This window comes from Anser cygnoides, chromosome 1 (genome assembly GCF_040182565.1).
Source record: "Anser cygnoides isolate HZ-2024a breed goose chromosome 1, Taihu_goose_T2T_genome, whole genome shotgun sequence".
In the NCBI taxonomy this organism is placed as follows: Eukaryota; Metazoa; Chordata; class Aves; order Anseriformes; family Anatidae; genus Anser; species Anser cygnoides.
The window spans coordinates 43434323-43449996 of NC_089873.1; the positions used below are offsets into that span (position 1 = coordinate 43434323).

At 34.8% G+C, this 15674-nt stretch overlaps 1 protein-coding gene across 3 annotated transcripts in view; it reads left to right on the forward strand.

Annotated features, from left to right (window-relative positions):
- The first annotated feature begins 406 nt into the window (after window positions 1-406).
- The window catches only part of PTPRQ (protein tyrosine phosphatase receptor type Q), a 137807-nt gene continuing 122539 nt past the window's right edge, over window positions 407-15674 (forward strand). For all 3 annotated transcript variants that reach the window (XM_066993533.1, XM_066993539.1, XM_066993540.1), the window contains exons 1-10: window positions 407-1136; window positions 3828-3965; window positions 4593-4728; window positions 5861-6115; window positions 7155-7372; window positions 10246-10432; window positions 10570-10854; window positions 12875-13159; window positions 13812-14081; window positions 15177-15437. In XM_066993533.1, the coding sequence (XP_066849634.1) occupies window positions 1089-1136; window positions 3828-3965; window positions 4593-4728; window positions 5861-6115; window positions 7155-7372; window positions 10246-10432; window positions 10570-10854; window positions 12875-13159; window positions 13812-14081; window positions 15177-15437 (2083 nt within the window). In that variant the 5' untranslated portion in view covers window positions 407-1088. The remainder of the gene's footprint in view (window positions 1137-3827; window positions 3966-4592; window positions 4729-5860; window positions 6116-7154; window positions 7373-10245; window positions 10433-10569; window positions 10855-12874; window positions 13160-13811; window positions 14082-15176; window positions 15438-15674) is intronic.

Genomic DNA, 15674 nt, shown 5'->3' on the forward strand with positions numbered 1-15674 from the left:
TGGCGGCGGGAGGGCAACGGGGGACCCTCTCGGCTCCACAGCAGCCTCTCTCCGCCGAGGGCAGGAATGGCCGGCACGGCGGGGGAGGGGGAGGAGGAGGGCGGAGAAGAAGGCAGCTGGCGCGGCGGCTGGCGCTGGCGGGGCCAGCCGAGGCTGCTTGTCCTCCCCAGGGGCACCGGGGGTGCGCTCCCCTCCCGCCTGAGGTCGCGGGCGCGGTAAGATGTCTGCCCTGCCCCGTGGGGTCCCCGGCTGAGGCGGGGGGGAGCCGTGACATCCCGCTGATTTGCCTCTCCTGCCCAGGTCTTTGTGGTGTTTCACGGATTTCTCTCAGTTGTGCGTTCCTGAGCCGAAATTTAAGAAGCCCTCTAATAAACAGGTAGGTTATGTGGGAGGCAGCAGGTCTGTGAGCTCTGCTTCTGCATTGAAAAGTAGCATTTGGGGTTTTCCATAGGCAATTTCATAACTGCTCATGCAATTCTCCAGGAAATATTAGTGTACGCCTGTCTTTTGATGAACACATTTAACAGAAATTGCCATGGATTTATAATGTTTATATTAATTCTTGTTGAACATTCTAGGAACATACTGCTAGAGGGTTGTGCAGGGCTGCTTGGTACTTCCATCGAAAACGGTTCTAGGACTTACGGGCTTATTTGGGTGCTGTCAGAGGGACAATTTGCTGGAAGATAGGTACTATTGAGAATAGTTTCTTTTGAAGTTACTTTTGAAGAAAGTGTAAGGGCTTCTATGGGTTTAAATGGATTTAAATCAGTAGTAAAACTTTTAAAAAAGACATTTTTGACTCATGGATCTTTACTGGCAAATAAAACAACAGGCCCACCTGGAATTTACTAATGTTAAAGGAAACCCTTTTTGCTGATCGCAGTAGGCTTTTCATCAGGCCGTGGAAGAAGAGGCAGGGCCAGAATGCAGAAACAAATCTAGGGCACACCATTGGCTGCAGTTACACCTATGTGCAGTTTAAATGCATGTTAGTTTTCTCATGTCATAAATATTCACACACAATTTTGTTTTGAAGCTGTTGTGATTGGAACACAAATTAGACACTGGGACTGTAAGATTTCTTTATGGATCAAGTAATTTTTCTCCTGCTTTTGTTAAAATACGTATTTCAGGTAAGAAAACAATTCTCTTTTTTGAAGGTAACTAATTGGATGTTGATTTGGATTGCTTTCTTGTCATTCTGACAGTCACAAGGAGCTCTCATTTATTGTTGCTGAATATTTCCAGTCTACTTTCTTCCCAATTTGTTGGAAGCTCTTTTGGAAGCCTTAATCTGCTCTGTTGTCTGCTGCTTCTGGCATAATATTGATCCCTGGAAGAAGTAACAGGTCCCAGCATCTTCAGGTCCTTAACTAACTCATGGTGCTTTATAACTTTTTGGACACTGCGATGCTGGAAATTCAGGATAGTTCTGGCACACAGGGTTATGCTCTGGCTACTGCTTTAAGAAACATTAATATAAGAACTGCATATGTAAGGACCACATTACTATCTTTCTGCTTCCCTTTGTAGTACACTTTGCAGTAGTTTTGTTCATGTTTATCTATGTTTAGGTTTTGTGTATGTAATCTTTATTTTACATTTAGATTACTGTGTTTTGTGGCAAAGGTGATTTTGAAGTTCTGTCAGTTTCTCATATGAATACCACTCATTCCTTTAGGGAAGAGAGCCTATTTGGGGTGGTGAGATGCCTGTACAGTACTGAGCCTCCTGGTATATTCCTCTGGAATATCCAGATAGCGTCCATTTGTGCTGGCCAGTTTTGAGCTCAAGAAGAGGTGTTTTTAGTGGAGTCCATAATGCAGCAGTCTGTGATCCACAGCAACTGGGGAAGTTTCAAGCGGAGCAGTTGAGAATGCCAGCCTCTTAAGGATGGTGATATGGGGTGAAATCAAATCTTTAGTTAGCCTGGTATCAACTCTCCAGCAGCAATGAAAAGCGGGTCTTTGGCAAGGACTGTAAGAGCAGCATAATATGAGAGTGACCTGTACTATGTTAGTTTCTCATCATTTGTAGCTTAAAGACTTCCCGAGATGGGTGTAATTTCAGTGCATTTACTGAGCTTTAGCGTAGTTCTCTTGTATGAACTAGTCCAGCCTCCTCTGAAGGTCATACAAACTTTTAGTACTTGTTTTAGACTTTGGCAAGAATACAGATCAGTTATCCAATGAAGTTGCCTTGTTTGATTTGGATTTGGGCCCTACCAGCTACGTTTGGTCCTTCACACTTCTTGTACTGAAAGAGACAACTAAAAAGCAATCCTTGCTCACTTCTGACTACTTAAGATTTTATAGACCTCTGTTATATTTCCCCTTGTGCCTCTTTTTCAGACTGAAAAGCTTACTTTAGTCATTTATCAAGAAATAGTCTACAGAACAGGTTGATGGATATTTGCTTAGGAAGACACCTCTTTAGCTAGTATGCAGCTAGCCTAAAGATAGATTTGAACCTTAGGTCTTTGTGGTCAACTTAAGATCTTTTTTGTATTTCTGCATTCTTTGCACAGGGACCTAAAATGTACTAGAAAGGTGTTGTCAAGAAAAAGGGGCATTCTTAATCCTCTCATCATATATGGTAAAATCAAAAATGCAATGTACACTTGCAGATTTTGTTAGTTTTAGGTCTAGCAATGTGTATGTATAATAAAAATGGCATACAATAATCCTAATAGCGGAAAAATATTAAAAATGTCTTAAGTCAATTATTGGCAATTACATATTTCTTTTATTAACTTTAAAAGCAGATTTGCCTGCCCTTTGGATTGCATTGTCTTTACCAGATTATTTTAGAGGAATGGAAGCCAGCTATGCAACCATCAATTAACAGCCTATTACTTTTCCTGGAAACATCTAATATCTTTAAACACTTTTGTGTATGCCATCAGTATTAGTCTAGTATGTCAATTCAGGGGCTTCCACAAAGTAGTATGTATCCTTTTATAAGGGGCTTATAAAGATTATAGAGGTTAAATCCTATATAAACTTTATCAATCTTATACTTTAAAAAGTATGAACTGAACATTAAGATCCTGTGCTTTGATTTTTTTTCCCCCCTGTGTTGTGGGTTTTTTTTGTTTTGTTTTGTTTTTTTGACTACATTTTGAGTTCATTGCTAAATGATGGCGTATATTTGTCTTCCTAGTTCATAAAGAAAATGAAAATGGAACTTAAAAGGACTTAAAAGACAGAAAGGACTACAGCGTTTAAATAATTGTTATGTGGTAGGGTTTGGCATCATATGCGCAAATTTCTGTTAATTTTAGAGGTGTGATTCAGAAGTTTGTATTGCCATGTCTAGATTGGATAGGTAAGGAGGTGTAGGATGAATTATTTGATTACCCCTTGTATGTTCCTTTTTCATTTTCTGTGATGTATGGCAGTTGTGAAAGTGATGCCGCTAAACTACATTCTTGACCATGGAACGTGAGAGTAGGGCTGCGGCCTCCCACTCCCGACTGACAGTTAACTGTGATTGCAACATGGACATTGAAAGTGAACTCTCTAGCCTTGTTCCTAAAATGATGATAGGTTTCTCTCTTTCTAGTAGAACATGTTTGGGTCCCAGCTGACATGGTTTGGCCACCTCTGAAGACAGAATGAAAAATATCACCTGTAGCCGCAGAGCTTGTAAAAATCATGAAGCCCTTCTGTGTCACATAATAGGGCTGGTAGTATTGGTCCATATAAAATCTAATACTTGCTGACAAATTTTAGGTAAAAGTAGTTAATACAGACAACTAAGTAATTAAAAGGAAATTTTTTGCATGTTCTGTTAAGTTGTACTCATGCACGTTTCTGTTGCAGGGCTCAGAGAGTCTAGACTGTGACCAAATGAAAAAGCCTGCTAGAGTAGCTTTGATGGAGTGGACTGAATTTCCCAAAGGAGAAGATCCAGACTATTATATTGTTACCTATCAGCACACAGATGCTTTCAATCAAAAAGTAAATGTCATCAATCTAAGCAAGAAGTAGTTACAAATGTATTTAAGCTGTACGTATGTAATTAATAGCATTTTTTAAGATCAATATAAAATGGCAAACAAAGAGAAACTTTGGAGAAATTATACTGAATTCAGTTATTCATGTAGTTTATATGAACTTTTACAGAATCCTTTTGAAGCCAGTGGGACTTAAAATACCCTTGTGTATCCTGGCTGAATAAGGATAGATAGACATATGTTCGAAGTTCAGAATATGTAAATTCTTCAAAGTTCTCTGGTTTGAAGGAGGACTCCAGCTTCTTCAGGAGAAGCACAAACACTACCCCCAGATCTTTGTGGCAGGGCATTGTTCTCATTTTGTGCACAAGATGTCCTGGAACTTAAAGAAAATAAGGATTTTCATGTGGAGGTGTTTCTTAATAGCTTGAACAATCTCTAAAAGGTTGTGTTATAAATGCATTGGCTATTTTGCAGTTTAAATGTAGCCTTAAGTGTGACGTGCTGCAATATCAGATGTCCATTTCAAAACCTTCATAATTTATCGTCATTTAATCATCAAACATTTAGACCATTTATGAATTGTATTATTATTACTTTCACCTTATCTAGAAATTCTTTTAAATTACAGAATGTAAGAAACATTTCTAAACTTGAACAAAAACCTGTCAGTACTACAATTCTGCTGGAGGAAAATAAGACATATGATGTTACAATAGAATCTCTAAAAAATGGACATATCCTAGGTGTAAAGTCATTTAACACACGTAAGTAGTGTAGCACAAAAATAATTTTGGTATAATTATAATTAGTCTTATACAGAAGATTAAAGAAAAACAGATTGAAATCCTGAGATTATTGAATTATGTAGAAACTTTACATTGAGGCATGTTTTTGAGCATGAAGAGTAGAAGGAATAATTTTACTATAACTTGTTTGGTTAGCATAATAATTCTGTAATACAGGACTGATGTAAATGTTTGGGAGACTTTTAAATGTTATATGCTTTGATATACTACAGTAATTCTGGGAGAAACATATAAAAGACGACCATCAGGAAAGTTAATTACAGCCTGGCAATTTCATATCAGTTAAGGGTTGTAATTGCTTGTCTTACTTATAGAAGTTAAATATATTAATTACATAATTAATATTTTTGTTTCCATTTTATGACAGTCCCCCCTAAAAAGGGTTATGGAGTAGCTTGAAGTTCTTAGCATTGTGATTGACTGGGGCAAACTTGTTAGTATAATAATTTGTGAGTGTAGCCACTGAACTTGTAAAAACTTCTTTTATACCTGTAGAGCTGTTTAGGACGAGAAGTCTTGCTGATAACTGGATTGAAAGGGCTTTCTAATCTTGATTTTGTTAATTGCTATAAAATAGTTTTATAGTATTACCTTTGTGCACATTAGAAGCCCATATTCAGAATAATAGTCTAGGATCTGAATACAAACTTGCATCATTGGGAAAAATATGCAGTAAGTTGAAAACATTGCAGCACCCACTGACTGTGCTGAAATAGTACATCGAGCAATCTAGAGGGAATTCATGTTTATGCTGTTGAAGTGTTACCACTCTTGATCAATATCTATTACTTGACTTTACTATTAAACTGTGTGCTTTTGTGCAATCCTTAATATATGCACTTAACTTATATTTATGATTGCTTCAGACATACTTACAAAGCATCACAGTAAAAAAAAGAGCACAACTTTCTTAATTGCTCATTAAGACATTTTCTGTTTTGACATAATTTTATACTTTTTATTTTACCTATTGTGTGTATCTCTCACAAATCTTAAAAGAAAAAAATAATAGTAATGAATTAAAGATTTGGGTTAACTACTGTGTTGTGGTAATGCAAGTTTTCGTTTTTGTTTTTTCCTGGTCTACTAGGTGGAATTTCAGAAAATGATATCAAAACGTTTGTGACAGCTACTACTGTGTCTTTTAATTGGAGTGCAATGACCAAAGATTTTTCAGTTTCAGTTTCACTGAATGATACTTCTCAGTTTATACAAAAAAACAATGGATTCTTTGTGTGGAGTGATTTGACACCTGCAACTTTATATACATTTGAGTTTATATTTCACCAATTACATCTTGAATTTATAAATGTGTCTCAATCACTGGATGTTCAAGCTGAAACAGGTATATACTTGTTTGTTGTAGTCACAATGAATGCAAGGAAGCACTATGTTTTCTAGAAGAGTTAATAGTAAGTTGCAAACTGTCTATATATACTTACACATTTTTTAATAGATGTGAGTTGTTTAATTTCTAGAAAGCAGAAATAAATTAAATGATAATGACATTGAAAGGGCATTTCTTGCTAATTTCTTTTTGAGGAGCAAGAATTCAATTTTCTATGTGCAAATATTTTAAGCTAACTATATGTTTTGCAGTCTAAAATAGAATCAAATGGATTCTAGTTTAGATGAAAGTGGACTGCAAACACAGGACATTTTGGATTGTAATTACTTGAGGATATCAATTGAATTTGTTATATACTTTCTATGAAAGGCAGGGAAAATCCTGTATTTTGTAAGGATTTGGAATACTTTTTGCCAGTGTTCAAAGCAGTGTTTTTGTACTGATGAGTGAGCTGTTTTGTAAGAAAAGCTTTAGAGGTAGGATTCTGAGGCTGGTACACTTGATTGTGTAACAGCATTCCTTTTAATGCAATACACAGCTAATGTAACTTAAAACCTTTAAAATTAGGAACACAAAAGAAAGGCTGATATAGGTTCAAATTCAGGGAAATAATTGTTTTCCTAAATTCAGGAAACTATTAGAAACAAATGACTTGTTAACTTCAAAATTTTAAATTTGAAAAATGAACCAGAAACTAATGGAGAATGTAAAAAATAGAATGGAATAAAAAATAATGGATCTCTCTCTCTCTCTCTCTCTCTCTCTCTTTTTTTTTTTTTTTTGCTTTAGTAGGTTTTAGTAAGCTAGATATTCTTTTAATTAAATCAATCAGAATTTTTAAGACACTTGGGATTTTGAATGAGGGATGATTCATAATTAAAGACCTCTAGTAGTCATGATTTAATTTTGTAGTCATGATTTAATTAAATATTATCATCTTCAAATGAACGCGGATTTAAAAAAAATAAAAATTAAATGTAGCACTGCCATAAATAGTACAGAAAGTCCTAAAAATACTGTTCTTGTTCACCTACAGGTACCTGTTCCCAGGGGTGGTTGGCATTCCAAAGCAGCTGCTATAGAATGAGTAAGGAGAGTAAGCCATGGAAGATGGCACAACAAATCTGTGAAATGTCTTCGCAAGGGGCACATCTTGTAGACATAGGGAATGAAGAAGAACGTGGTTTTATTTTATCTTATCTCCAGACAATTAGTCAAATAGTCATGTTATGGACAGGTCTTAATGACCTAAAGGTCAGTCTGTTTTGTCTTTTTTGCTATATACAGAAACAGGAGAATTTTAATGTGCAGAACCTAATTCTTTAAAATAAGTGCTACACTTTAAATGGTCATTTGTTTCTGTAGATATTATTAGGTGTAAAAGGAATCATTAATTCTGCATAATTTGAAATACTGAAAATATTTAGGATGGCATAGCAGGGGAAAAAAGGCTGTCTTTTTTTTTTTTTCTCAGTGCATCGTGGGGATTTTCTTTTGCCTGTAGGTGGTGCTGCTTTACCAGTTTTAAAATCTGATTTTATACTTTGTGTCCATTACTTTCTATGGATATCAAAGTCTGGGGTTGACTTTCATAACTTTGGTGCAGGTCTAAGATACTGACTGCTGGTTTAGCAGAGTCCATTCAGTATGGATGTTGGATAGGCCAGTGGAAGAAGGGACTGGAGCAAGGTATTTCATGTAAAAAGTTTAATTTCCTCCTATCAGTGATATGAGGGTTCTTAATGACAGCTCTGCTGTTATTATGACCCTAATGACTCACCGGGGTGTGTAATTTGGGAATAGCTACAGTGATAAATAAAATTATTGGGAAAGCTCTGACAATGACGGAGGAGCTTTGCCAGAAAATTGGGACTCAGTTTTCCTGTAACTAAGTTTAGTGAAAACGTCGTTTGTCCTAAGTATCAGAAAGCTTAGAGAAAGCCTGCTTTTCAGTAGAAGTGTTTCATTGTAGAAAAGAAACTTGCAGTTGTGTTTAGTTTGAGAAACACAAACCTGTCTAGATTTGTGATTAGAGAGGCATTCTAGCCTTCCATGTTAGAGAAACAACTGTACTATATGTATTTTACATGTAATATTGTTTTATACATAAGATTTAAGAATTGCTATAATTTTTACAGCATAGTGATATTAATCTTAACCAACTTGGTATTTTAGGAATAAGGTAGTATTTGTAAGAGGCTGCCAAAAATAGCTATCTAATGAAAACATAATATTATTGAAGATTGATAACTACTAAGGCGTTTTTTCTTTTTTTTTTTTTTTTTCTTTTTTCTTCCTTTCAAAATTCTGATTACACAGGGAAGAGTTAATTGCCAGACTGGAATTTGATTGTTAGTCAGTTGTTTAATATAGATCATGACATGCATTTTTAAGTTTGTGGGAGTCTAGTCAGTTTAATGAACAAGATGAACACCTTATTTTAAGAATGGCAAAGGATGAAGTGTTTTTCAAGCACTCCTTTCTTAAATATTTGTCATTAATTAGCATGTTCAGGTACTGTATGATTGAAGTACTGTATGATTGTGTTTCAGTCCTTCTAACTGTCACTGTTGTCATTTGCTCATCCTATGAGAATTGCAAATTGTAATTACATGAATATGAGCCTTAGGAGTTCAAAGATCATGGGACATATATTAGGAATGGTGAGACTTGTTTAGAATCATGAGATAAAAAATACAGATTCAATTATGTTTTTCTGTGGTGTTTGAACCATTAATGAGTTAAATTTCTGTTTTCAATATTTTTCTCTCAATACCCTTGGGACTTTAAGTATTCTATGAAATTAAAATAAAGTTGAGTCTATAACATAGTCGGAGGATTTCATCAGCCTTAGGAAAACTGTGGAACACTGTGACACTGATAAAAGTAACACTGCGAGGAATATTACTTCTGTAACATTTGAATTCTCAGTTTCTCCTTCTTTAACACTATTTGGATACGTAACTACATTAAAATCTTTACTGACATGGGTGGGCGTTCCTGTGAAAGACAATTGGGTACCCTGGTCATTTAGGTCCCTGTGCTGGGTAAGAAAGATGGGAGCACTTGGGTGATGTCCTTACATCTGTCCTGACACTCTGTGGAGGTCTTCAGATTTAGAAAGTGAAAAAGGTAGGCAAAGACTGAGGTCTTTCTTACAAGCCCAGCTACAAAGGTTTCAAAGACCGCTATAAGAAAAAATATGCATTGATGTACACAGTATTTTTGAAATACTAGGCTAGACACACAAGTCCGTCTAAAAGTCAAGCTGAATTAGATATTTAATTTTTGTACCACTGGAAATCTTCACACTCTTGTGGAAATGAGAGACATCACAGCATTTTGATTTCTTTCAAATCAACAGAAGAATTGGATAAAACTGGCTTAGTCTAAACCAACATGGTTGGTTGGTTGGTTGATTGGTTGGTTGGTTTTCTCAGAGAAATGAAAACAATGTTTTCTAGTGGAGTGCAGACTGAAACCTACCTCCCACTAGGGAGGGAGGTCTGTATTGCAATACTGTGAGCAAATTTTGCAGGCACCTTTCTCCCAAAGTATCAGACTATCTCAGTCTAGTCTATGGACTATTCTGCTGCAGAAATGGGAAGTATTTCAAAGGTTAGGAACTCTGAATTAGGTGTGATTGTCCTAACTCCTGAGCTACTGTCATGAGTGACAATGAGGAAAAGATAGCATTTCCCCATCTGACTGTGAATCAAGCCCTGTATTTTGTTTAAGCTAAACTTTTTGCTTTCAGACCAAATTTATGAATATTTGTTAGCTGACTGAATTTCTTTTCCATTACTAACATTTTTAGAAAATTATCCATCCGTGATTATTTGATAAATAGTGTTTTTTAAAGGATTGACTGTAATGATCAAACACTCTACATTATCCCTATATGGCTTTTATTAAAATGTTGTATCTACTACTTTATTTTAATTGAGGGGGGAATAATTTTACACTGAAATTTTTCATTCAAAATGTTCCCATGTAATTAATTTTAGAAATCAAGTATGTAAATTTTGGTTGTTTAGGAGATACCCTTGCAATGAGAAAAGCTTCAATAATTCATTAATGTAATGTAAAAATATATGTAATTTTTTTCCTTCATTTTTTCCACATAGGACGAAGGTCAGCTGTTATGGACAGATGGATCTCCTTATCTTCTAAAGGCTGGTATCTCATCTTTGTCGATGATACCAGAAAATGAAACAGACTGTTATGCTCTTCAGAGAGATCACAGTGGCCCAGACTATTTCTTCACAGGATTTTTCTGCTATATACAGCTACCATATATTTGTGAATATGAATGTAACTATCTTTCTTCCAATTTTTTGCATTTATTTTAACACCCCCCCCCCCCGCCCAATTTGGCTTTGAATAAACAGAAAAAGAACAAAGTTTTCATGATTTTGAATGACTTTTTCATTTTTGATGTTCTTTTTCAGTACCCCTCATACCAGAAAACTTCACATTTAGTGTGCATGATATCAAGACAACTGAAGCCGTGTTTATATGGAGTGATACCGACATCTGGCTTAAGTCAGGCTTTGCACTCATAATTAAGTACTATTTTGATCATATGAAACCATACATTCTGAGCTTGCCTGTGAATACAACACAGACGAAAATCGTGCAGTTGTCTCCTGGCCTTTGCTACAGGTTTTTACTAGCAGCAAGGAACCCAGATGGGGCACAGACTGTCTTAAGTCCAATTCTGAAGGTAGAAACAAGTAAGTTACAAAAATGGATAGTAGTAAGAACCACATAATCATATACTTTTCATACTTTTCCTTTGATTATGTTATTCATTTTGTTGCTATTTAGTCTGAAATTAGAAATAAATTTGAACATGACTTCTGAATCCAGGATTCGCCTGCTTGTAGAACTGATTCCAAAATCTTCATTTTGCTTTTGTGCTTAATTGCTTATGAGAATAATGAGGAAGGGTAAGGTGTTTTCAGTGGCCACAAGCAGAATGCCAGCTGCAAATTCAACTTCTGTGAAGTACATTATAAAAACTCATTGTTACTTTGATTTTAGTCACAGAATTCCTACTGATGTATAAAGATAAAGCTAGATGTCAGAGTAGAAGTAAGATGCTTTTTAGCCATGCTGATGAAACAGAGTAGCAGACTTTCCAATCTAAAGTAAAAGTTTTTGTCGAAATAGAGGTATCCTCTTATATCTGCAGTAAAGTTTAGGACAAAGTTTATGGCTTAAAAATACATTGTGTTTTGACCCACTGCGTGATGCTGTATGGCATAAGAAAAAATTTATGAAGCAATCAACTTGTGTTCTAGTAAAATCTAGCTAGCTGTCGTTTGGATGAAGTCAAATGAAATGGGCCTGTGGGTAAAGATGAAAAATACCTTTGAATCCAAAGGTGAACAAATAGAGATGTCTTCAAGGAAAAAATTACTTCATGGACACAAATATAATGCTAAAGGTTCTTAATCTGCCAAAGACTGACACTATGGAAGAGCTATCTATTTTACAACTTGGTTAGCTTTCGAGTCTATCTAATAATTTTGTACTTTGATTTGAACAGTGCTAACTATAAATTTATATGTAATTATTTAGCGATGTATCTTGTATTTTATATACTTAATATTTGTATTGCTTATATACCTATATATACACACACATAACTGCAAATAAAATTGCTTATCAACAGGTGTATAACCAGTTAACCCTAAATGTATGTGAGGAAGAAAATACTTTTTTTTTTTTTTAAATCAGTAAGATGGAAGCTGTTAACTAAGGGATTTACAAGTTTTGATCTGATGCCTGAGAATTAATTTTAGGTGCAGAGTTTCTTCAGCTTCCTTTTCTGTGGTACTGGGAAGATGTTCTGATTTGCAGAAGTTAAAGAAAACGTACTGCCCTAAAATTTTTGCCAATTTTGTAAAGACAATCCAAATATGAGACAGAAGTCCTTTGTCTTAAGGTCAGAACAAAATGCAGGGTTTTCTTTAGGGGAAAGGAGCTGTTCCTTCAAAATGTAGCCAGTACATTTTGACATATTTTGCTTCTTCACCCTCTGGGCTACTTGAAAGTCCCCCCATCTTCTCTGCCTACCTGCCTCTCTGGCCCCTAGTCAGGTGGCTTGTTTTCTATTTATTAGGTGTTGTAATGCCAGTTGCCTCTACAATGGCGTAAAGATATTCCTGCTTTCTCCTATCAAAAGCAAGTATATGTTTTACCTCAGAGATCAGCTTTACAGCTGCAAAAATACTATCTACAGAACATGATTGTCCAGGCAAGAAAAAAGAGATCAGTTTATTGCTTTTTAGACTAGTGACTGAACTGTTGGAAGAGATATAGGAGACATATGATGAGGAGGACTGATAAAAAGTGTGTGCATTCAACACTTTCTGAAATTCTGTAGATTTTGCCATTTAATTCATTAGGATTGGGTTTTAACCAACTTAGGTAATATATACCATTTGTCTGAGATAATATTTCTGGTCTAAATATAAGGGAAAGGGCCTAACTGAGGAGAATGAGTTCTGCATAAAGAGCAGGGCAATTCAGAAAACCTAAATTACACAGAGTATTCCTCTGCATATAAATATTAGTTATATTGTCAAGGCTTCTTTGTTTGTTTTGCTTTAATACTATTTTGTATTTATGTCAGTTAGTGTGTAGTGTTAGCTTTTCAGGCTTTATTTAACAAAATAAATCTTTTGTTTTTGATAAAAGACAACAGAAGCTTTTACCCCGTTTTCTATTTCTAATCTTATTCAACAGGGCCATTGCACTCCCAGAAGTTAGAGACTACATATGTTTCATCTGCAGAAATACATTTAAAGTGGAAGCCTCCACAGCGTTCATCCAGTGCTTATTTTCATTATTACCTTATTAACATTTTGGATACTGAAACCAATGTCTGGGAACAGTTACCAGTTGAAAAAAGCAAGGCTTCAATAGTTATAGGAAATGTAAAACCTTATCATCAATATCAGATATATTTACAGAACGTAGCAGAGAAGGGAACTCTAAGCTGCCACGAAAAGCCTATATTAATCACAACAGGTGATGTATCTTTTTTTTTTTTTTCCAGTAGGCAGTTAAAATTGAAAATACAAGGCATAAAAGTATTTTTAAGATCATTTGCAAGGAGTAGTTTGTTGGTATGTACTGGGGGAAAATCAGGGCAATTGTATTTTATATTTTCTGTTTACTGATTTTAACATTCAGAACCTTTCAAAAAAATAAATGTACCTATTCTCTTATTTATTTGTTTGCTTATAGCACACCTCTGTGTGCTAAAGCGATGACATCATATTTGATAAATACTGCTTTATGGTTCATACGTTTAATTTTAGCAAAGTAGAGACATTACTATGATATCTCAAATTATGTAGGCGAAGGCAGATAAGTTTTGTTTTTTTTTTTTTCCTAATTATTGATACTGTGACTCCAGTTGCATCATCTTTTTTATCTGTATATATTCAATGGAGTGGAATATAGTTGTAAAATAAAGCACTATTTCATGAGGAAAAGTGTCTGTAAGAGGTAGTTGTCTACAAACTACTGTAAGGAATAATTAAATGGATTAGTAAATTTAAAATCATAAGATATTTAGAAGAAAAAATGTACCAAAAGACATTGTTGGGAAGGGTTTGTAAAGTGATGGTATGTTTGATCTGTGGTTTTACACTGAAATTCTTTTTCTTTGATTAAGCTGTCAGTCCACCTATAGCTGTTTTTATTTACCCTGAGGATGTACAAGAAGAGAGTGTAATTCTTCACTGGAAGCTGTTGCAAGAGGATCAGGGATCCTACATTCAGGTGAAACCTAGTGCAGACATCGGTGAAACTATGAAGTTTTTAGTAAACAATACAGAAGAATTTAAGATTGATCATCTAATACCTGGAATGTCTTATGAAATAGCAGTGGCAAGTGTGAATAATGGAAATATGAGTGAACCGAAGACCATTCAATGCACTTTAAGTAAGACATCATTAAACACTGGAAACTACAGACTATAGTCTATTGTCTAACAGATTTTGTTTAACAATCCATCATCATTACTATTGTCTAACAGATTTGGCATATCAAGATGACTTGCTTAATAGCCAAGGATCAAAACTAGAATATGAAATACGTTCATCCAATCCTAACTCTTAAAGGCAGAGCAGATGCCGTTAACTTTCAAAGCCTTGGGAAACATATTGATAGTATTGAATGTTGTTTAACTGTGATGAGGACCAGAGCAGGAAATCCTCTTTCCCCTGACAGAAGAAATTAATTGAATCATTCATTTGAAATAGCAGAATGGTTGAAACATTATTATTATTATTATTATTATTATTATTATTATTATTATTATTATTATTATTATTATTATTATTATTATTATTATGGTGGAGAAGTATTAGGTGTTCTGTGAAATATGAGAGAATTACCCTACTACAGGTGAGAAGGTGCTGTTAAAAGATTTAGAGTTAGAAGTAGTAGTACCTCAAGGGTAAAAGCTCTAAATTATTTATTGAAAGGTGTTTTGTGTTAGCCTTAGTTCACCAAGATATTGAAATGCTTTTGGAGTAGTATAAAATTTTTTTTGCATATGTGAAAGATATAGCATTAGATTTAATACCTCATTCAGGACACAGATGACAGAAAAGTACAAATGGGATTTTTCATAGCTGTAAGGGAAGAAAAATGAGCAGGTCAATATTGCGTCCATCAAACATATCTCATTCTCCATGCTTAATTCCATGTCCACATATATGTTTCTGTGTATTGTTTCAGCTATCCTTACTAACTTTCTTTCTTGGTGCAGTTGTGTTTGAAAAGGTAATTCACCTTTGGAAGCCTAACTTGCTTTGATGCTAAATCACTTCCCAAGAGTTTCAGGATTCTAGTAATAAACACCTAAAAAAATCAGGTTGTTTATTGTTTCTGAGCAATGACATGTTTTATTATGATATCTGTTCACTTGCACCATGCAAGCATAGTTTCAGGGCAGTTGATTCTGATTTGTTGTGTCCTTTTCATTATCTTCAGCTGATTTTAACATGTTGCAATTTTATTTTCTTCTTTTAGAGCCCAAGCCAGTTCAAATTGTAGTTCCTTATGTGCTTTATACCAATGCTGTGGTATTATTTGTTCGCATGCCTGATATTGGAGTATTTGATGGCATATATGTTACAACTAATGGAGGGCCTAATGCAACTTTCATTTTGAAACGTGATGGTAAAATAACAATTGAAAACCTTACTCCAGGAACAGAATATGATTTCTGTGTCTCCACAAAAAGCGGAAAAATGTTGAGCTCCTTTTACCATGTAACTGGTGTAAAAACATGTGAGTATTTTAAGTTGATTCCTATAAAATTGCACAATATTAAATTCTGATTTCTATTCTATATTTTTATGTCAGTACAGTTAGAAAAGACAGATTATTTAAAAATCACCCTGATATATTTGTGTAAGAGATTAATAATTATAATAACACTAGCTGTTTTCTAAACAAAACTTTAACTATCCCTTATCATTACTAAACTTTCTAAACTCTGTTTTTTATATCAAGTCTATAAAATGT